The 20,823-nt window shown below is 49.0% G+C and overlaps 10 protein-coding genes across 10 annotated transcripts; 7 read left to right on the top strand and 3 right to left on the bottom strand.

The window, feature by feature from the left end:
* Nucleotides 1-293: 293 nt before the first annotated feature.
* COCCADRAFT_4725 (uncharacterized protein) lies at nt 294-1,343 on the top strand (the record flags this gene model as incomplete). Its single annotated transcript, XM_007713702.1, has 3 exons — nt 294-591; nt 651-1,091; nt 1,141-1,343. The coding sequence occupies 3 exons, from the start codon at nt 294-296 to the stop codon at nt 1,341-1,343; spliced, it is 942 nt and encodes a 313-aa protein (XP_007711892.1).
* A 514-nt stretch (nt 1,344-1,857) lies between these two features.
* On the top strand, nt 1,858-3,216 carry COCCADRAFT_36448 (uncharacterized protein; the record flags this gene model as incomplete). The annotated part of the gene is made up of 4 exons (XM_007713738.1): nt 1,858-2,076; nt 2,144-2,214; nt 2,267-2,300; nt 2,347-3,216. The coding sequence occupies 4 exons, from the start codon at nt 1,858-1,860 to the stop codon at nt 3,214-3,216; spliced, it is 1,194 nt and encodes a 397-aa protein (XP_007711928.1).
* Nucleotides 3,217-4,725: 1,509 nt separating this feature from the next.
* Nucleotides 4,726-6,624, top strand: COCCADRAFT_4723 (GMC oxidoreductase; the record flags this gene model as incomplete). The annotated part of the gene is made up of 3 exons (XM_007713701.1): nt 4,726-4,759; nt 4,853-5,590; nt 5,675-6,624. The coding sequence occupies 3 exons, from the start codon at nt 4,726-4,728 to the stop codon at nt 6,622-6,624; spliced, it is 1,722 nt and encodes a 573-aa protein (XP_007711891.1).
* A 1,024-nt stretch (nt 6,625-7,648) lies between these two features.
* COCCADRAFT_95162 (uncharacterized protein) lies at nt 7,649-9,609 on the top strand (the record flags this gene model as incomplete). Its single annotated transcript, XM_007713737.1, has 5 exons — nt 7,649-8,044; nt 8,094-8,252; nt 8,303-8,968; nt 9,017-9,316; nt 9,367-9,609. The coding sequence occupies 5 exons, from the start codon at nt 7,649-7,651 to the stop codon at nt 9,607-9,609; spliced, it is 1,764 nt and encodes a 587-aa protein (XP_007711927.1).
* Nucleotides 9,610-9,893: 284 nt separating this feature from the next.
* Nucleotides 9,894-11,366, bottom strand: COCCADRAFT_95167 (uncharacterized protein; the record flags this gene model as incomplete). Its single annotated transcript, XM_007713736.1, has 1 exon — nt 9,894-11,366. One exon carries the CDS (start codon nt 11,364-11,366, stop codon nt 9,894-9,896), a length of 1,473 nt encoding a protein of 490 aa, XP_007711926.1.
* Nucleotides 11,367-12,138: 772 nt separating this feature from the next.
* COCCADRAFT_25964 (uncharacterized protein) lies at nt 12,139-13,214 on the top strand (the record flags this gene model as incomplete). Its single annotated transcript, XM_007713709.1, has 2 exons — nt 12,139-12,246; nt 12,303-13,214. The coding sequence occupies 2 exons, from the start codon at nt 12,139-12,141 to the stop codon at nt 13,212-13,214; spliced, it is 1,020 nt and encodes a 339-aa protein (XP_007711899.1).
* A 910-nt stretch (nt 13,215-14,124) lies between these two features.
* On the bottom strand, nt 14,125-15,684 carry COCCADRAFT_95199 (uncharacterized protein; the record flags this gene model as incomplete). Its single annotated transcript, XM_007713735.1, has 2 exons — nt 14,125-15,113; nt 15,171-15,684. The coding sequence occupies 2 exons, from the start codon at nt 15,682-15,684 to the stop codon at nt 14,125-14,127; spliced, it is 1,503 nt and encodes a 500-aa protein (XP_007711925.1).
* Nucleotides 15,685-16,112: 428 nt separating this feature from the next.
* On the top strand, nt 16,113-16,413 carry COCCADRAFT_36442 (uncharacterized protein; the record flags this gene model as incomplete). Its single annotated transcript, XM_007713734.1, has 2 exons — nt 16,113-16,215; nt 16,286-16,413. The coding sequence occupies 2 exons, from the start codon at nt 16,113-16,115 to the stop codon at nt 16,411-16,413; spliced, it is 231 nt and encodes a 76-aa protein (XP_007711924.1).
* Nucleotides 16,414-17,360: 947 nt separating this feature from the next.
* Nucleotides 17,361-18,341, bottom strand: COCCADRAFT_4718 (uncharacterized protein; the record flags this gene model as incomplete). The annotated part of the gene is made up of 3 exons (XM_007713700.1): nt 17,361-17,453; nt 17,506-17,913; nt 18,054-18,341. 3 exons carry the CDS (start codon nt 18,339-18,341, stop codon nt 17,361-17,363), a joined length of 789 nt encoding a protein of 262 aa, XP_007711890.1.
* A 600-nt stretch (nt 18,342-18,941) lies between these two features.
* COCCADRAFT_25961 (glycoside hydrolase family 13 protein) lies at nt 18,942-20,794 on the top strand (the record flags this gene model as incomplete). Its single annotated transcript, XM_007713708.1, has 2 exons — nt 18,942-20,206; nt 20,263-20,794. 2 exons carry the CDS (start codon nt 18,942-18,944, stop codon nt 20,792-20,794), a joined length of 1,797 nt encoding a protein of 598 aa, XP_007711898.1.
* Between the last annotated feature and the right edge of the window lie 29 nt (nt 20,795-20,823).

Genomic DNA, 20,823 nt, shown 5'->3' with positions numbered 1-20,823 from the left:
TCCCTCTAAACTACACCTTCAACTGTCGGGAACGCGTCCGTTGTCTGCTGCCCCAGTCTTGCTCTTCCGACACTCGAGCTGGGAGCACCCCGCACTTGGTATCCACAAAACCGGTTGCTGTGCTGCAACTGGACTAGCGCCCCTCTAGTCCCATTACGTGTATTCCGCCATCCCATGAGCATCACGATGGTATTCCCAATCAGTTCGAGTCTATATAAATTCGCGACTTGCTGTTGATACTGGCTATACATACACTCGTCTAACCTGTTTGCCTTCACACTCTCATCTCAATCATGGCTCCTACTCTTTCCTCGACTCCCATCTCCGTTGTCCCCTCAGCATCCGAGATCAAGAATGGTGCACTCAACCAACGCAATCTCGAAATCGCAATTCGTGCTCTTGCACGTGACGGTCTCGTCGTCTTGGAGGATATGGTCGACCATGCCGTCTTGGACCGCTTGAATAAGAAGATGGTCCAAGATGCATATGAGCTGCAGGCGAGGAAGGATAGCCCCTTCAATTACAACAAGGGCAATATCCAGCAGGACCCGCCCATGACGGAAGAGTGGTTCAGCAACGAAATATACATCAGTAAGTTTCTGTATTTCAGCAGGACAGCTGCATGACCAAAAACTCATGGCACATTGTAGATCCAATTGTCACTCAAGTAACATCAACCAAACTCGGACCCAGACCTTCTTTGCGATTCATGTCCGGCAATACAGCTCTGCCCCCTACCGAAACATCACCACCCGCGTCCCAGCCGACTCACAACGACGCGGATTTCGACCATCCCTCTATCCCATTTGCTCTTGTCATCAATGTTCCCCTAGTCACCATGACTCCCGAGAATGGTTCTACTGAAATATGGCTCGGGACACACAACAATACCACTATTGCCGATCAAGAAGGCGAACACGGTGACCGTGCTAGCGGCAGAATCAAGGAACATCTGCTGGACGATCGTCGGCAAGTTAGGCCACCCTCGCAACCAATCGTCAAGAAAGGCAGCATCATCATACGGGACTTGAGACTCTGGCACGGAGGAAAGCCCAATCTGACTACCGATCCCAGAGTAATGCTCGCTATGAGTAAGTTTTCTGCTTATATGCAACATGTTGCCAATCTCACTATTTATAGTCCATTTCGCGCCTTGGTACCGCAATGCTATGCAAGTCGAGTTTGCCGAAGAGCTTGCCGAACAACTCTTGCCCGAAAAGACAGGTCTGGATATCGCTGCACAATACATTCCCAGTGAACAGCTGCTCAAGAATTACTTGAACAGATCGTACGGAAATGCATATGATTTTGACCAATCAGATAAAGTTGAAGGCATCTTTTAGGCTAAAGCATCCAACAACCAAGCCAAATTTGAGGGTTTCACAACGTGGTTTTCAAAGTCAGCACAGGACATACAACATGCTGGTTTCATCTCTCGATAAAAAAAGGCCTTCAGTTCTGTTTCAAATACATCATTTTTTTTCAAGACTGCACCTCATGATATCACTTCAATCATTCCCGCCTTACTAGACGATCGAAGAAGCATGTCAGCACCTTTGCCAATGCTTGGTATTGGCGCAGGAACGACGCTGAATTATTATTGGTGGAGCGGCTTACGCTCGTCGCTCAGTAAGCCGCCGGAGGCGTGTCAGCGGATACAGAGCAGTCACTGCCTTGGCGGTACTGGAAGAGCATCATAATCAGCATCAGCATCAGCATGCTTTGGTGAGGTGTCTTCTTTCTCTTCACGATTAGCCTTACTCTCAATGTGACGCCCCTCTCCTCTGCACCTAGTGCTAGGCCACGCCGACTAATCTGAACTTTGTTTTACTACTCCAATACCCACACATTTACAGCATGCCGATTGCATTGGAGGGGACGGAATTTCACCCAACTATCACACAGCCAATTGTCAATGTGGACGCCGGAGATGCAACAAATAGCTTCCGAACAGCGCTGGCTGTCGAAGTGCCTTTGATGGTGTTAGCAATCAGCACTGTGGTTCTCAGAGTTTATTCAAGATTAGCTATCAAGAAAAGGCTTGCCGCAGATGATATTTTGATACTGCTAGGCACTGTATGTTCGAGTCGTGCCGAAGAATCCAAATTACATTACTACGTCGCCGTTGCTAACAGCAAACCAGGGAGCTGCTTTTGCACGCACTGTCATATCATGTATGAGTGCAGAGGATAACTGGGGCTATGATAGAAAAGGGTCCGTCTACACCAGCTAATGGTGTGGCGAGTCATGCTGATCGTTTTGATAGCCCTGATCGAACATCAGAAGTACCATATTATCAGGTATGACTCGTGCTAGATTTCAAACTATCACGTTAACACTCAGCAGCACATCTTCGAAAGACGTATCGCTTACCTCTTCGCTGTTACCTTTACTCGGTTTTCAGTCCTTGCATACTATCTGCGCATCTTCCCGCTTGGGATGGCATCGCTCCGAAAATGTTGTTACATTCTTCTTGCCATGGCCCTTGCACTCTTCATCGAGGTCCTTACCGTACTCATTGTATACTGTGAAAACATCAGCAAGCTTTGGACCGACGACTGGCTCGACTTCACTGGGTCGCAATGTTTCAGTTCCGCCGTATATAGCTACTCCGCAGCCATCGGTGACAGCATCATTGACAGCATGATATTCGCTCTCCCAATCGTATATGTCTGGCAGCTCTCCAAGCTGAAACTCCGCCAGCGCCTCGGTCTCGTCGTGATATTCGGCCTCGGCTTCACCGTCTGCGTAGTCGCCCTCCTCCAGATCCCCTTCATCAAGCGCAGAGAAAGCAACATGCAGTATTTTGGCTCCGCGGTCAACATTCTTATCTCCATCCAAATCTCCTTCGCCATAATTGCCGCCTCACTTCCTGATCTCCGCGCCCTCATAGCCCGAAAGTTCCCTCACTTTTCTCCCCTCCACCACCGCAGCTTAGCGACAAACGGCGGTCGCCAACCCAGCGGAGGCTCCGAGAGAGGCAGAATCGGCGTCTGGGACGCAGAGCAAGGCTCTCCAGCAGAAGGCGCTCCAGCAGAAAATGCCCACGCAACTCCTGTAGGAAAAAAGATATTTAGGAAACCAGACTGGCTGCGCAACAGCATACCCGCGAGTTTAATGTCCACCATGATTACGCAAAACGAAGTCATGAGGGTTTCCACCGAGGAACCACCGGTTCCACCTCAGATACCCGAGAAAGTAAAGACACCAATTTGATGAACATCGTGTTATTTTTGCGCCCAATAGATTATTCGCACGTGGCTAGTGGTTGCGATGCGAACTCCGCCGCCGCGGGCTGCACATGTGGGGACCGAGGTACGCATACGCGAGGTACCATGCGTTGCTTCGAGGAAAATCTTTACCTTTTATCGAAAGAGATAGAAGGGGGATACTGCATTTTCTGTGGAAAGATGTGCATGGATTGTGGGTCAGTATTTTTATACTACTGCTACCGGACTACTAGTGGGAGGGGGGGGGAAGCAATGGGTTGGGTTCGTTTGATAGGTAATCGCTTATCGAGGGCCCTTGTGCCGATGAACCACGAGTCGCAATGGGTAAGCATGCGGATGACTAAATAGCCTTGCCCTCGCTTCGGAGCTAATTGAGGTACTTGACTAAAGTAAACTAGATGTGAGGGATGGTCTTGAGATTTGCATGAAAAAAAAAGCTATTTCAAGCTAGGGAAGAAGAGCCTTTCTTCTCACAGCGTGCGAGCATTGCAACGGAAGATGACAGCGATATGAGAATAGACTTATAGAATACACTGTACACAACAGGATTCATGCATGATTATATATACATAGAGTAGAGAGAAAAAAAATATCAAGATATCACAGACCCTGAAAACCCCCCGCCCCCTCTATTCCAGCCTAGTACCCTCCGTATCCAACCCTTACCCCACCCCCCACTCTTGCCCCTCTTCCCATCCGACACATCTCCTCCGGTAGCCGTACCCGCGCCCATACCCGAACCCCCTCCAGCCATAATCCCCTTCCCATTCTAGCTCCATCTCCCGAATCTCATCACCGAATCCCCCCAAAAATACCTCCACCCCCCCTCTCTCTGTCTCTCTTTCTCCCCCCCCCCCAAATCGGGTACCGCCCGACGGGAAAATCATATACTTCTACCTAGCGCCATGCATGCAGTGTAACTATTGCTATGCGTCTGTTTTTCTGCCTGACCAGTTATGTTTGGCTTACTCAACAGGACATCAGCAATGTGCTTTTATGGGACTGAATGGCGCTAATGCGGAGATGGACTGATGCGGGTGCGAGGGTATGCAGGGTTCTCTTTTATTTTTATTTTTTTTGGAGCGGGCGGGTGGGATGGTTGTGTTGTGTACAGCCAGTGTAAGTAGGAGCTCGCCTCTATTGTCTTTTGTAGACGGGGTGGGTTTTTTTTGTTTGAGATGCTGGGGGAGGGGAGAGAAGTATGTACGGGGGAGTGTATGGAAGAGATGAGACATGCACTGCGTTGTCTTTTTGCTGGCGTGTGATGCTGGGCGTGAGCGGTAACGATGCTCACATGCCTGATGGAGATGGCGTAAGATTGAGTTTGGGTAAAGTGGATTTCTTGGGTTGAGGGAGAGGCCGGGGTAACACGGCGGTATGAGATGTGGGGGAATGGTATAAATTTCGAGGTCCGCGGCTGGTGGGCACTTAGTCTAGAAATTAATTTACAACAAACTTTGAGCCGAGGTCAGGACTATTGGTATTTAGTCGTGCAATGGCTTCGTCGTACGATTTCATCATTGTTGGTGGTATGTTCTTCTGTCCCCAGCTTTTCTCCTACATGTACAACCCTGTTCTCTTTTGCTTCATTTTTCTTTACTGATACTCATCTTCTTTCAAAGCCGGTACTGCTGGACCCCTGTTGGCCGACCGCCTAACTCACACACGCGCTGCACCCCACATTCTGCTTCTTGAAACTGGCGGTGCGCCCAGTGGCCCTTACCTACGCGCTCCGTACCACCGCTACCATGCGCCAGCACTGCGCCCAGATCTGGACCATGGCTATATCACCGAGCCAGAGGAAGCACTGAACGGACGACAGATTGCGTATACGCGCGGAAAGGGATTGGGCGGGTGTAGTATGGTGAATTTCGCAGTATACCTATATGGTAGTAAGAGGGATTATGAAAGATGGGACGACCTTGTCAATGATGATGGCGAAGATGGAGAAGGCACCTTCAAGTGGGAGAACGTAAAGAGAGCATACGAGAAGATTGAGAATTTCGATTCCTCGGGCTCAAAGACGTACCGTCACCTTGCTAACCCTTCATCGGTTCAACATGGGACCAAGGGTAAGTTAAATGTTGGGCTGCCGCCCATTCTGGAGACGGCTGTCCAGCCACAGATGGAGGCACTTATGCAGGCGGGGGAGAAGTTGAATTTGGACCCGAACTCTGGAGATCCAGTAGGCATTAGCATTTTCCCAGCTACATACGCTAAGCAAGGGAGGTGTACGAGTGCGATTGCCCATTTGACTGATCCACCAAAAAATCTTGACATTTGGACGGACGCAAAGGTGACGAAATTGCTGTGGGAAGGGAAGAAGGTCGTCGGGGTTGTGACGGAGAATGGACGAGAAGGTATGTTTTGGTCACTTCTTCTGACTTCGAATGAAGGTGGAATTGGATATGGAGTCAGAGAAGCAAGATGCTGATATACAGCAGCAACCGCCAAAAACGAAGTCATCATTTGCGCCGGCGCAATCGACTCACCTCGACTGCTCCTTCTCAACGGTATCGGACCCATGTCCGAACTCGAAGCCCTTGGAATCGACGTCAAAGTGGATTTGCCCGGTGTAGGCAAAAATCTCCATGACCATGTCTTGACCTTTATAAGCGTCGAAGTCGATGGAAGTGTCAATGACAAGTACGCCTTTGAGAGCAATCCCGAAATTGTTGCCGAAGCAGAAAAGGCCTGGGAAAAGGATAATTCTGGTGCCTTGGCGATCCATAACTCAGCTCTATGGGGCGGGTTTCTCAAACTACCCGGACTCGAGACGTTCGAAGAGTACAAAGCACTGCCTAAGGATTTCCAAGAATTTCTTTCAAAGGATGAAGTCCCAACGTACGAGCTGATAGCAAACTCGGCTCTGTGGCCTCCTGGAACGAAGCTCGCAGAAGGCAACACATATATGAGCTTCATTGCCTTCCTCATGAATCCGCTGTCGAGAGGGAGTGTGACTTTGCGATCTAAGGATGCAGCCGATAAGCCCGCAATCAAGCTCAACTACCTTACTCATCCATACGATACCCGTGTTTTCCGCGAAGCAGTCCGAAACACATGGACTAAACTTACCACCTCAACCGCCCTTGCACCATACATTGTGCGCAAAATCCTCGCCCCAGAGTCAATGTCGGATGAATCCATTGATGCGTTTGCGAAAGAGAACGCCAATACTGTGTGGCATGCTGCTGGTACGTGCAAGATGGGAAAGAATGATGATAAAGAAGCGGTAGTAGACAAGAAGTTCAAAGTACGGGGTGTAGAAGGTTTGAGAGTGGTGGATATGAGTGTTGCACCAGTTACGACAAATAATCATACGCAGGCGACTGCATATCTGGTTGGGCAGATTGCCAGCGAAAGGTTGATTAAGGAGTACGGATTGGACAAGTAATTTGAGAGAAAGCGTCAGAGGAGATGGTTGACACCCGAATTAAGACACCCTTAATGTTTCTTCTGTTGTGTTGGGTGACACCGTGTGATCATTGTAATCTTAGAGCAAGGAAAAAAGCAGAGAAGCAACGTGGGCTGCTCGTACAAAAACGGCTGAAACTCTTAGACGTGTCAAAGAAAAAGTACAAGTTCATCGTGGTAAACGATGACAATTGTACAGCAGAATTGAGAAGAGGGAATCAAAGAGCTCACAATGACGTGCATGACTTGCCGCTATACCAGAAACGGCATGGTCATACATGTTCGTGAACGGTGAATCTCATCAAAGTGGGGGGCTGGGGGCAAGATCTCGGTATCGGCATGGCAATTGACTCGCGATGCGAAAGCTAGCCAATATACCCCATGGCAATAATGTGTAGTGGAGAAGGAGGCGACAGGAAGCGTGCCCTAAAATGACGGGTTCACGGCATGCACTGCGTAACCCTCAGCCTTGAGCGGGGACGGCTAGCATGGGCGCTTCAACTGTTCGTTACTATGCCCATTCCGCCATCACGCTATTATGGAAATACAAGCCTAGTCAAGAAACCTGCCATGGCACAGCTGCTAGGGCATCTTTTTAGCCATGGCAGAGATTTCTGCGACACGGACAGACCGAGAGACGAGCTCCAACGTACGGACAAGGCCTAGTGCCGCTGCTCGACGATGTCATACAGTATGCCAGGATGATAACATGGCAACCAATGAGCTCTCCGTCGCTAAAACTCTACCGCCTCGGAGCCTGATGCTGTTGGACGGACGGTAGTTGCATCAATGAAAAGGATCCTAGTATCCGCCGCTTAGACCCGTTTTCACCAGTAGCTCGAGTGTGGCGCGGAAGGGATGCATTTCCCCACCCATATAACACACTGTCCCACAGTACCGGCTTGTAACTTGCCATATCCACGCGGCGACTTGACCTCGCCCATCCCACACGCAAGTCCCTGACGACCAGCTTCTGAAAGCCGGTTCCGATATCTACAGCCAGCATGGACGTCAACCATCCCGAGAATAAACAAGTTCACGTCGCTGGCGACGACAAATTCCCGGTCGACACGTCGATTCCCGAGCGCAAGACTGGAAATTCCAGTGAAGATGAAAAAATCGTTACGACCAAATCCCACCCTCAGGTTGAAATTCCCATTTACAATGACGTCGAGCGTGTCGATCAAACCGATCTATCCTTTGCTGCAATTCTCAAAGGCACTGCCGCAAACCCGCTCAACGTATTCGAAAAGAAGGCAGCACTCATCAATGTCGAAATAGACAAATTCGGGATGGGCAGATACCAAATATGCATCTGGTTTCTCTGCGGTTTCGGTTACTTCCTTGATCTTGCTTGGGCCCAAGGCGTTGGTTTGATCGTCACTTCCATTTACCAAGAAGTGAGTATACGAAAAGCATTCAATAGTATACGTCTGACGTAAGATATAGATGGATGTTCCTGCCCCAGAGCAAGGAAACATATTTTCCATTGCAAATGCGGGATTGGCTATCGGAGCACTCTTCTTCGGCCTTGCTGTAGATGTTATTGGCCGCAAATGGGCTTTCAACTTGACTTGTCTGATTACTTCAATCTTCGGACTCTTGTTGGTACGTTTTCTGCTTTCAGAATTAACGTTCCTTCACTAATATCCAACCAGGCTGCTCCTAAATTCAACTATAGTGCGATATGTGCTATTTACTTCCTCGCATCGCTGGGCTTAGGAGGCAACATTCCCATCGATGCCACCATTGCCCTTGAATTTCTGCCACATAACCGCCGCTTTCTCGTTGCACTTCTATCCATGTGGCAGCCTATTGGAGTCGCCATTGCATCCGTTATCGCCTATGGTACGACAGCAAAGTGGCGCTGCGACCCTAACCTGCCGTCTTGCGTGAGCGCTGGTGACGGCGAAGCTTGCTGTACAGTCGACGACAACATGGGTTGGCGCTACAACGTCATTGTTCTCGGCTCGATGACATTAGCGGTATTTTTCCTTCGTTTCTTCGTCTTCCGTTTTCACGAATCGCCCAAGTTTTTGCTTGCTAGGGGCAAAGAGGCTGAAGCCATTGATGTTCTCCATAAAATCGCCAAGTTCAATAAGCAGCCACCACCAACCCTGACGGTGGACATGTTTGCTGCTATTGATGACGCAGCTACTAATGCAACATCTGGTGCACATGTTAGGACAGAAGCACCTGCAGGCACTAAAGCGACAACCAAGAAGGTTATTCAAGGCTTTGGCAAGGAATTGAAGCGTCTCAAGGGCATCTTCGATAATAAGTTGTCTGCCTACATCTTCATTTTGCTCGCATTCACCTACATGGTAAGTTGGATTATCTGACTTCGTGTAAGCCTACTAACTCTGTTTTAGGGAGACTACTGGTCGTTCAATCTGGCAGGAGCTTTCCTTCCCATCATCCTCTACAACAACAATGTCTCGGACGGTAGATCAAGCGTGAGCGACACTTACGAACAGTACATGATCATCTACTTCCCTGGCATCATCGGTGCAGTCCTTGCGCTATTCTCCGTCCAGATGCCATTGCTAGGTCGGAAATGGTCGCTCGTCTTTTCTGCTCTATGCCAAGGAGTCTCTATGGCGATGTACACGCAAGTCTCTTCGACAGCAGCATACGTTGGCCTCAATGCTCTCGAGTACATTATGCAAACGGTAAGTACTGAAGAATCTGTACATGTATTCAAGTACTGATTGAGTCGCAGTATTTCAACGCTGTTCTGTATGCGTCTGCCCCAGAACTCTTCGATACCACCTACCGAGGAAGTGTCAGTGGTATTCTGTCGTGTCTGGGTCGCATAGCTGGAATCGTCGCACCGTATGCCGGTGCACAGTTTCTTGCAGAAAAAAGCGCTGGTATCCTTTGGCTAGGTGCTGGTGGTATCTGGCTCTCTGCACTCTTGATGTGCTTCCTGCCAGTAGAGATGAGGAACAGGCAGATGTTCTAGACGGATGTGACGACTTTCGCATCAGAAGATTTCGATTTGATAATTACATCTGATACCCCGGTACTTTAGATTTCAATAAAACGGTTGTAAACGTATGCTGTGTCAGAGAACGCCGCTGCGGATCGTATCTGTGCTAGATTCACCACAAACTATCGTACTGCCAGTGATATAGCTTCTGCAGCCACGGTGTTATCAAAATAACAGAACACTATCATCAGAGGCTTTAGAAAGACAGAGATGAACACATTCCTCAAACGGAACACCAATTCTCCTCTACCTCTAACTCACTCCTCACCAATCAAATCCGTCCTCCCTCTAAACCGACACTTCTCCACCCTCTCCTTCGATATCAAAAAGCTCCCCGGAAACCACTCTGGCACCGCACCCCCCTCAATCATCCCCACCAACGCCTCCGCCGACTTCAAACAAAGCACCATGCCATGCCCATTAAACCCAGCCGAAACCCACACACCCTTTTTCCCAGGAACCTCGCCTACAAACGGCTGTCCATCCGCCGTCGCCCCCATAATGCCCGTCCACTCACTCTCGACCCGCTTCTCAGCCTCAGCCTCCGTCGCCTCACCCCAGTTCTCAGTGCCGTGGTACCCCGTTAGTGTTTCGCGGAGGTAGGCGGAGATAGCCGGGTTCAGCGAGGCGTCGTCTACGATTCCGAATTCGGCGGCGCCACCATCGGGCAGACGTGCGAGACCGCCTCCGATGACGATGTGCTGGCTGCCGGAGGGGAGCGGGCGCGGGATCATGTATTCGTAGCCGTCGCAGCCGATGAAGGAGTAGGTTGTTGGGAGGGGAGAGGGGAGTTTGGTAGCGCTGCTGGGGCGTTGGACGGTGATTTGGCCGCGCATGGGGACTATGGCGCCTTGGAGTTCTTTGAGGATGTAGGGGGTGTAGCCGTTTGATGCGACGATGACTTGTGCGGTTGAGATGGTGTTATGTTTGGTTATGATATCCCAACGGGTGATGCTGTCCGTGCCGGTTTCCTTGGATGGCTGTATGCTATCGACTGTTGTGTTTGTGCGTAGCTGCAGGCCTTTCTTGATGCATCTTGATAGTACGCCTGTAGTGAAGCGGTATGCGTGCACGCGACCTGCGACGTATTCAAAAGCACCTTCCAGCCTCTCTCGCTCTTTCAGTGTAGAATTAGAGAACTCTGGTGCAACGAAGAATTGTTTTTGGACTTGTGCTGTATCTTCATGGATCTGGTACCATGCAGCTTTACCAACTTCTTTCTCATGATCCTCAGTATCCCCACGCAATGCCTGGATAGCTGTTTTCCCTGCCTCAAAAGTGGATTTATCGTAGATAAGGTCAACAGTGTTGCAAAGCTTGTTTTCGCAGTCTATGCCTAATGTTTCGGCTAGTTGATGCGTTTCGACGATGTTTGCGTACTCTAGTCTTGCAATCTTGAGCGCCTCTTGTTTTCCGAGGGTCTTAACGTGTTGCATATAAGTCCGATAACTTGCCGCTTTTGTATGCCCACCATTACGCCCTGTCGCACCGGAACAGACTTCACGTGCTTCCAGCATCACTATACGTGCACCTGGTCTCTTTTCGAGAAGGTTATGAGCAATCATGGCACCCGAGATACCAGAACCAATGATGACATAGTCGTAAGGTTTGGTGGGGTTATCGGTCTCGGATTTGATCACATTGGCAAGAGGCGATCGTGGAATTTGCCAGTATGAAGGTAGAGGGTTTGCGATTGGTGGTAAGACAGGGATACTGGCTCGTTGCTCCATGATAGTTTTAGATCGTTGGCGATACGACTGCTTTCCTGATGTTTCAATAGAGTATTGTAATTGTTGAGTCAGTGTCAATTTTCTTGCATGTCAAAGTATATGGTACAAAACCCTTATAGGAAGATGTAGATGTTATGGTATAGGCCAAAGGTGGGGTTGGGTACAGACCGGCTACACATTCCTCTTTGGGTTAGACATGTCGACTCGTCGACTGTATGCACCATGACCACCACAAATCCAACAACACAAAGACTACTCTAGGCTCTCGAAGGCTTAGAATGACCATGTAAAGAGCTTTTTCATGGCTAGCCATCTACTTCACATTAACAATAAATATTCCCATCAGGTATGATAGGCACCGAAGCAAGAATTGTAAGTATATGTAGTAGAGCTCACGGTTAGGAATACCTCACGAGAGAGTGGTAACTGAGAAGAATTCATGAAACTATCAACAGATATATGTTTGCATCCTGTTTGAAATTGTCTTCATAAGAGAAAAGAGTGTGGGTCTCCTTAAACCGCTGACATGCCTGCTTATTGGCGGAAAGATCGGGATAAAGACGACCGATCGTGATGCGCAAAGATTGAATTATTATCCCAGAGGAGGTTTACAGATCTTTTGTCAATGCAAAGGCTATCGCAACTGTCGTCGCAGCTAACCCACCGTCTTGAACGCATTGAAGACCAGGTGGGCATAGACAGGACGACTAGTAATTCTACCCCGCTTCAGATCGACCACGGCAACTGTTCAACCATTAACACGTACCCCAACATGGCGAAGACCAAAGTCGTTGTCACGCGCCAGCTCATTGATGAGGCTCAAAAATTACTAGATGCGAAGAATGAGAGCTTGGAGATTGTGCAATGGCAGTCGGAAAAGGTAAGTGCACGTTCGGAGGCACCAAGGTTGCAGACGGCTAACGTGCATGTATGCAGCCTTGCGACCGATCTTGGCTCTTGGAAAATGTTAACGGAGCAACTGGCATCTTGGTGATGTTAACAGACAAAGTCGATGAAGAACTTCTAGAGGCTGCTGGGCCTCAACTGAAAGCAATTGCCTCTTTCTCCGTCGGTACCGACCACGTTGACCGAGATGCTCTGAACAAGCGCAACATACGTCTTGGCTACACCCCAACATGCCTTACCGACGCTGTTGCAGATCTTACTGTCATGCTGATTCTGATGGCGCAAAGAAGAGGTGGAGAGTCTATTGCGAAAGTCGCCAGAGGCGAGTGGCCGCAAATGCCGTGGCACCCTTTGCTCATGACGGGTCCGCAAATTCGAGGCTCAACAGTAGGATTTCTAGGTTTTGGACGAATCGCACAGGCTTCTCTGCAAAGACTCTTGCCCTTTGGTATCAAGCGCGTCATCTATCTTACATCTAAGCCCGGACAACCCGCCAGAGAAGACCATTTCGGTCTACTCAAGAACTCTGGCATCCCCATCGAGCCGGCTACAAGCACTGACCAGCTCGCTCAAGAAAGCGACGTTGTAATTGTTGGATGCGCTCTAACTCCGTCGACTAAACACCTAGTTAGTACGGACTTCTTCTCGAAGATGAAGAAGCTATCTGTCATCGTCAATATCGCTCGCGGTCCCATTATCGACACCAATGCTTTGGTAAAGGCGCTGGATGAAGAGCAGATTTTTGGTGCTGGTCTGGATGTGATAGAGAACGAGCCGAACATTACTGCTGATCATCCAATCTTGAAGCAGCCGAGAGCTGTCCTTGTACCGCATATTGGGAGTGCGACAATAGAGACGCGTGAGCAGATGGCGACTGAGAGCGTGAAGAATCTACTTGCAGGGTTATCGGGAGAGGAGATGATAAATGAGTTGCATCTTTGAGGTACGACAGGACTACATCGGTGGACGGTGGATGTTCCCAGGATAGTCATGTGATCTACTGCTAAGAATCCACCGCACTCGCACTATCTGAAATCGATGAAAACTTTTTAGAATGTTTATCGCTGAAGCGCTCTTAACGATCTCAAACTTCCCAGATTTTGATGACGCTTCATGGAAACTGTAGTGCTTCACAGCCCCTTCGCTCTCGACTCCTCCCTTATGCCTTCCGCAACCTTAACTTCAACGCATCTCCGACTCTCCTACCGAATGGCCGTTCATCAAATCTTTGCAAAGCGGCATATATGAGTGCGAACGTAATCCAAAACTCGACGATTGCCGCACTGAACACCGCGACAATCAGCGCAGGGTGCATTTTGTCCGTACAGATGTTCGAGTTGTATGTGGATGTCGATAAAATAGCCCAAAGAGTTTTTTGACTGCTCTGAATAAGAGGTGTTTTCCAGGGATTTGATACTGTACTTTGACTAGATACTTGTGATGTTACTCGAAGGTCACTTTGCTGATGACGACGTGAGAGCTATCTGATAAAATGAGAAAAAAAGTTTTACGCAAAGTCTCTGGCTATTGTGTCAACATATATTCTACATATTATATGGTAGTGAATAACGCCATGGTGAAGCGAAAAAAGAACCAAGAACCAAAACAGACTTTGACACACGTGTACTTGTTTGCTGGGTATGTTCAAAGAGTGGCTAGCAAAAAACAACAATCAATAACGCATCAAATTTCACAAACTATTTGCATCATATTTTTTTAAAAGAAAATTCAACGTATCGCGTATTCCGCGCATTCTTCACATTGCTCATTGGATATTAGGCTAAGGTATCAACAAAAAACGCATCTCTCTTTATCTACACTGCGCCCCTTCCCCCGCGAAATGACAGGCTGCTCAAATGAGCTTGAAGCCGCCAGGAACATGAGTCTGGAAAATGCCTTGTGGGTCATACTTATCCGCTACCTTATACATCTTCCTCAACTCCTTCTTTCCGTAGCTTCCAAGTGGATCTTGGAAGGATGCGGCAAAGTTGAGGTACTTGTAGGGGTGGTAGACGCCCTCCTTCTTGGTGATATCCTCGACTAGCTTCACGAGGTCGATGAGTCCCTCTTCGAAACCGTCGGCTGCAGCGGCGTCCTCGAAGGTGAAGATGATTTGAAGGAATATCAGATCCTTCTCGGGAGTTTCCTCTGGCCCGAATCCGAGAACGTTAGGCGCGGTGCCGTTTCGTGGAGGGGCGGGAAGAGCTTGGAAGGTGATCTCAGCAACGGGCTTTGCGGAAGCGTACTGCTCGGAGATCTCGGGGACAATCTTGCTCCACATGTCGTGAATGCTGTGCATGATGGTTGGTGAGATCTTAAATGAGGTGGTTGCCCAGATGGTTCGTTGAGGGTTTGCGGAAACTTGTCGCGAAGCATTCCTGGTGTGCTCACTGATGGGAGCCTCGACTCTGCCGTTCATGACCTGAGGCTGGACATCGATGATCGGTTTCAACGCGCCCGGCTTCTGTTCTGGCTTGGTGTACCACATGATGCTGACTGGGTTGAAGGTAGCAGCTGTGTGGTTGTATCGTACAGTGACCCAGCCAGCTGCATAGGGATCGTATTCACCCATCTTGAAATCTGTGTACGCTGAAAGCAGAGCTTGAGTAGCATTGGGACCGTACACAGTTCTGCCACCCCAGATTCGGCGTGCAGGGTAAGTCTTAAGGTCGAAGCGAGTGACAATACCGAAGTTGTTCTGACCGCCCTTGAGAGCGGCATAGAGGTCAGAGTTCGACGTGGAGTTCGCGTTGACAAGTTTGCCGTTGGCGAGTGCGACTTCAAAGTTCTCTACCGCGTCACATGCCCAACCGTGTTCGGGACTCAGGAACGCAATACCTCCTGACAGCAGAGTCAGCTTCAGAAGTAATGGAGTTAAAAGATGTCGATTTTACTTACCACCAGTCAGAAATCCAGCAGTTCCTACAACTCCGATACGTCCACCCATAGCAGTGCGGTTGCGCTTTTCAGCGGTATCATAAACATCTTGCCACAAAGCTCCAGCACCGACTCTTACTACTTGATCACCTTTTGCAAGCTCGACCTTCTTCAAGCTCTGCATATCGATCGTAACACCATCCTCGATGTTGTTGGATCCTGCATTTGCATTGTGACCTCCACCCTTGATTGCAAACTTGGTGCAGTTGGTTTGCGCTAGGATCGAGACAGCCGTAGATACATCTTGCGATGTACTAGGACGGACGATACAAGAAGGATGTAATCGAAGCTGGAGAAAGGGATATGATTGAATCGATGCGTTGTAAGTTTGTGCTGAGGGATAAAATGTGTTGTTTGGAAGGGCAGACGATAGCTCCTCGCATGCATTACACGAATTCGAATTTGAATTTGAATTTGAATATGCAGTAGCTGTGCTGGCGAGCAAGCTAATCGAGGAGAGTGCTAGGAAACGCATCTTGAACCTGAGAAGGATTGAAGTGAGCGAGATTGCTTGGACACTCTTGCAATCGCCAGAGCATCTTTCTTCTTAAACATCTTGCACAGTCCGGGAAACGATACAAAAAAACATGTCCGAAGCAACAGAGCTTCCTGGTACCTTAGCGCATTAGTCGCCGGTTCCCGAATACGAGAATTAATATGTGGCGCTTGCGTTTTCCGCCTTGTTTGGTCAGCCGCAGCTGACATGGGCGTCTGTGATTGGCTGGCCTGAGCGCGGGCATCTAAATCTGGAAGTAAAAGCAGACAGTAAAGTTTACACAACATGCTTATACCGACCGTTTCGCATCGCAAACGCGGGGAGCCGTGGATGGTTCAATAAAGCGATGCGGAGATGGGCGTTGAAGGGTCCATGAAGTTGGGTATATTTAGCGAAGTCAGCGGTGAATGCCTAAGGAATCGGCACTGCCGCATCAGGCCCGACATCGTGAGGCGCAAGAAGAGAGACATGTTGGTACTACGCTAATCGTTGGAGCCGGTTGCCGGGATCGTCAAGAAAAAATGTGGTGAGGGCGCTGGGAGCAGAGCATAGTCAGTTTCGATTGTTTCCTATTCACTAGTTTGTGTGTATTTTCTTTTAACCCATCAAAACACCCCTGAATCTCCGTTATTCCAACTTCGTGAGATCCATTTCTGGAAAATGCTTCATCCATTTCTCCCGTGGCGTGATCTCCAGTGTAAGCGGTAAGGTCCGTTGATTACGGGCGCATCGTGATAGAGCCGCAGGTCGTTAACCACTTTTCGTTAAGCCTCATCGGCGGTTAATGCTTTGAATCTAGTCTTCTTCCGGATTATACTGGCCTTATTACAAGCTCATGTTATAATACAGTAAGCAGGTAATCCCGGAATACCTTTCAACACTTCGGATGTGATTTCAACAGGCACTAATGTTGAGGGACGCTCGGGGTCAACGATCGTCAGTCACAAACTTTCCCTCGCTGAAGTCTCGTTTAATTTCCCCTTCATTTCCGTGATCTCGTTGATTGCTTTTAGGGAAACGCCCGATGGCAACCAACAAGTATGAGGGAATCCTGTAGCCTTTTTGGAGAATTCATCGAGGACTCTGTGGCCACAACATCATTATGTTGTCAACTGGATATCTGGATGAGTAACTTTATTTAGTAAGTAATCGCATTTAAAACCAGGGGTATGGAAAGCATAGAGTAATCACGCGAGATCTGAGATCTGCAAACTCCGACTCCTTTTTCTCGCGTGGAACGCTTGGGATCGGCAAAGACTTACTTTTTAACTTGGAGAATGCTTGTCCGAAAAGAAGCTTTGACGCTATAGTGCCAGAACATACCGATCAGGCACCTATTGGTGCACGGGATAGTTGCACAAAAATCGGGTTCGTTCGCTCCCAACAATAGAGGTTGTTGCTATCGTAAAGTTGAAGGAATAATTATTAGGATATCAAAGTATGTCACTTAAACTTGGAAACCAAAATGTTTTGATGCATAGAATCTTTTCGTGAGAACCCCGGTAACTAGAGTGAAGTACCAATCTAATATGGTAAGGCAGCCCATGTACCGATAAGGCGGGCCCTCGATGATCTCTCCAAAAAATCGAAAATCCCCATGCCCGAGACTAAGAGCACATACCATTCATGGCTAGGGAAAGCTCCCTCAAGTTCCGCTATGACTCTCGACCTGGCGTGAAGAGCGAAATCTGGCCGATAAAGAAGAGTATGATAGAAAATATTGCGACAGAGCTGTATGCGACGGCGACCTGAATGAGAGTGTCAGTGAAACGTACCACAACAATGACCCAGCCAGCGTACCTTGGTATTGTCATCCCAGACGTATGGATGATCTAAATGCGTGGTTGCCGACCACACATGCAGGAACATGCCGATAATCATACAGAGAGTGGCAGAAGTGAGAAACATAACCGGCATCTGCCAAGTAAAGATCTGCAAATGACTAGGTGCTCTACGACCAGTTTTCGAAGAATGCCTTCTCTCGCCGTTGGTCTTCTGAAGAATTTTGCGGATGTTGGCCAATCCATCACGGTGCGATGATAGACGGTGTAGTCGAACAGTTTGATCGGCAGCTGTGAGAATACTGAAAAGTGAAAGGATGATACCACAGTACCAGGACGTCCTCACTGGCCATGGTGACTGTTCACCATTTGGCAAGATGGAGGGCCAGCTTCCTGTAGACGTGAGGACTCCAGCCAAAAGAGCGGACTATAACATGTCAGCTCAGCATTGATCTTTACAATCCCTCTAGCCATAAATAAACTTCAATCCATTCGTTGCTTCCAGTACTTAAGGAACCATGACACAGCGCACGTAGCGTTGCGGTAGATCTTGATTCTTGTACGTACCACAACGCCGACAAAGTTCAGCTCGCTCAGTCTGTTGTCTCTCCACTTTATAGTAAGATCATCCTTCTCATTTTTGTCCTCGGTATTCAGCAAAATCTCAATAGGATCATATGTAGTCGAATCCGGGGCGTAGATGCCGCCACCAAGGAACCTGAGCAGCCGCAGTACCGACCATCTCCTTTTGTCGGAATCAACATCATCCCCGATCCTTTGGTGTGAAGAACATCCAAGGAGTGGTGTCCGCGAGCCGGAAGAACCTCCATCCTCGATATCTGCTGGATGCGTCATAGCTCGAAGTAATGCCTCGGCTTGGTAGTGGGGTATCGGTGGGACTATCAATGACGACGCGTATCCTCAATATCGGACCGACAGACAAGCGCACAAAAAACGAAAACAATTAGTAGTTGAAAAAAGCGTGGTAGTAGTTCTATTAAATGTATATCATGTAGCAGTTTGTTACCGGTTTCTGAAGCGGGCAATAGGTCTCGTGCCCTTTACAATGACGCAGTACCTACGGTATATAATTTCGGCCAATCAACGTGCTGTCTGGGATTGTCCAACTCATGGACGAATCATATTGAGGCACGATCGCACATTGCTGCCGTGACCAGATCCAAGGACGATCCGAAATGCAAACAGAGCCAACAGAGGAAATAAATGTTGTTGATTGGTGGGTAGTCGGATGTATCGCCTGCTGTGCGGCAATCGGTCCCGCACCCCACCCCCACTCCCACGAGTTGAGATGCGCCGTTTGTATGGTGCCCCCGAAAAGGGTCCACAAAAAGCAATCCCCTCTAACATTCATAAGCAGAGACGACACATGGCCAGATTGGACTGACTACATCTTTACAACACCTCACCTGGAATCAATTGCTACAACGAATCAAAATGTCAGCCGTTGCACAAAATAAGGACCTGTACGTCGGCACAGACAAGCACCGGTGGTGGAAGGAGGCTGTGGTATACCAGATCTACCCTGCCTCATTCCTTGACAGCAACGGCGATGGTTGGGGCGATGTAAAGGGAATCACATCCAAGCTGGATTACCTCAAGGACCTAGGCATTGACGTAATATGGCTATCCCCAATCTACAAGAGCCCGCAGGCCGATATGGGCTACGACATCGCAGACTACGAAGACATAGACCCCAGCTACGGCACTCTGGCTGATGTCGATAATTTGATCCAGGAAACCAAAAAACGCGGCATGAAGCTTGTCATGGACCTGGTTGTCAACCACACCTCAGAAGAGCATGCATGGTTCCTCGATTCTCGATCATCCAAGGAATCGAAGAAAAGAGACTGGTATATATGGAAGCCAGCAAAATACGACGCCGATGGCAACCGCCAACCGCCAAATAACTGGGCACAGATCTTGGGAGAAGCCAACTCGGCGTGGACATGGGATGAAAAGACACAGGAGTACTACCTTTCGCTGTTCACACCAGAGCAGCCTGATCTCAACTGGGAAAATCCCGATGTTCGTGAGGCCGTACACAACATCCTCCGCTTCTGGCTGGATCGCGGCGTCTCTGGTTTCCGCATGGATGTCATCAACCTTATCTCAAAGGTTCAATCCTTTCCTGATGCAGCAATCTCAGTCAAAGATGCCAAGTACCAACCAGGCGACAAGTACTTTGCTAACGGTCCCCGCCTACACGAATGGCTCAAGGAACTACGCCGCGACGTCCTGTCAAAGTATGACACTCTGACCGTGGGCGAAATGCCCTTTGTCCGTGACGAAGATGAAGTCATCAAAGTTGTTGGCTCAGAAAGCGGCGAGCTGAACATGATTTTCAACTTCGACCTCGTCGACATCGACAACATTCCCGGCGACTTCAAATACACGCTACACCCCTGGGATGCACGCCATCTCAAGAAAATCGTAAACAGACTACAGCGCCTGATGCTCGAGCGGGACGGCTGGAACACACTATATGTGGAAAACCACGACCAGCCCCGCAGCATAAGCAGATATACCGACGACAGTGACGAGTGGCGCTCCTATGGCGCAAAGCTCCTCTGCCTCATGCAAACAACACTTGCCGGAACCCTCTACGTCTATCAAGGCGAGGAAATCGGCATGCGCAACATACCCAAAGAATGGGGCCCCGAAGAATACAAAGACATTGAAAGTATCAATTTCTTCAAGAAGTAAACCACACCCCCCTTACTCTTTCATATCCAACATGTTTCTAACACACCACCAGATACCGCGACCTCTACCCCAACAATCCCGAAAAACAAGCCCTCGCAGCAGAAATCATGCAACGCAAAGCCCGCGACAGCGCCCGCACACCCATGCAATGGTCCGCCGACCCTCAAGCAGGCTTCACATCCGGAACCCCCTGGATGCGTGTCAACACCGACTATTCCGCCATCAACGTCGCCGAGCAACTCGCCAACCCCACTCCATCCCCCGGTACCTTATCCGTCCACGCATTCTGGAAGCGGGCCCTGGAGCACCGCAAGGAAAACAAGGACATTTTCGTGTATGGCGATTTCGAAATGCTGGATATGGGACACGAGAAGGTTGTGGCGTTTCGCCGGTGGGGCAAGGATAAGGGGTTCATTACTGTATTGAATTTTAGTAGGGAGGAGGTCAAGTGGGGTGGAATAGGGGATATCAAGGTGAAGAAGTGGGTTGCGGGGAACTATGACGAGAGGGAGTTGGATACCAAGGCTAAGAGTGGGACGGTGGACTTGAGGCCTTGGGAGGGACTGTTGGGATTGCTGGAGTGAGGATTCTATATGTAACTGCCTTAGCATAC

The sequence above is a fragment of the Bipolaris zeicola genome (assembly GCF_000523435.1).
Source record: "Bipolaris zeicola 26-R-13 unplaced genomic scaffold scaffold_66, whole genome shotgun sequence".
NCBI lineage: Eukaryota > Fungi > Ascomycota > Dothideomycetes > Pleosporales > Pleosporaceae > Bipolaris > Bipolaris zeicola.
The sequence above is the reverse complement of the archived record's forward strand: the minus strand, read 5'-3'. Positions and strand labels throughout refer to the sequence as shown.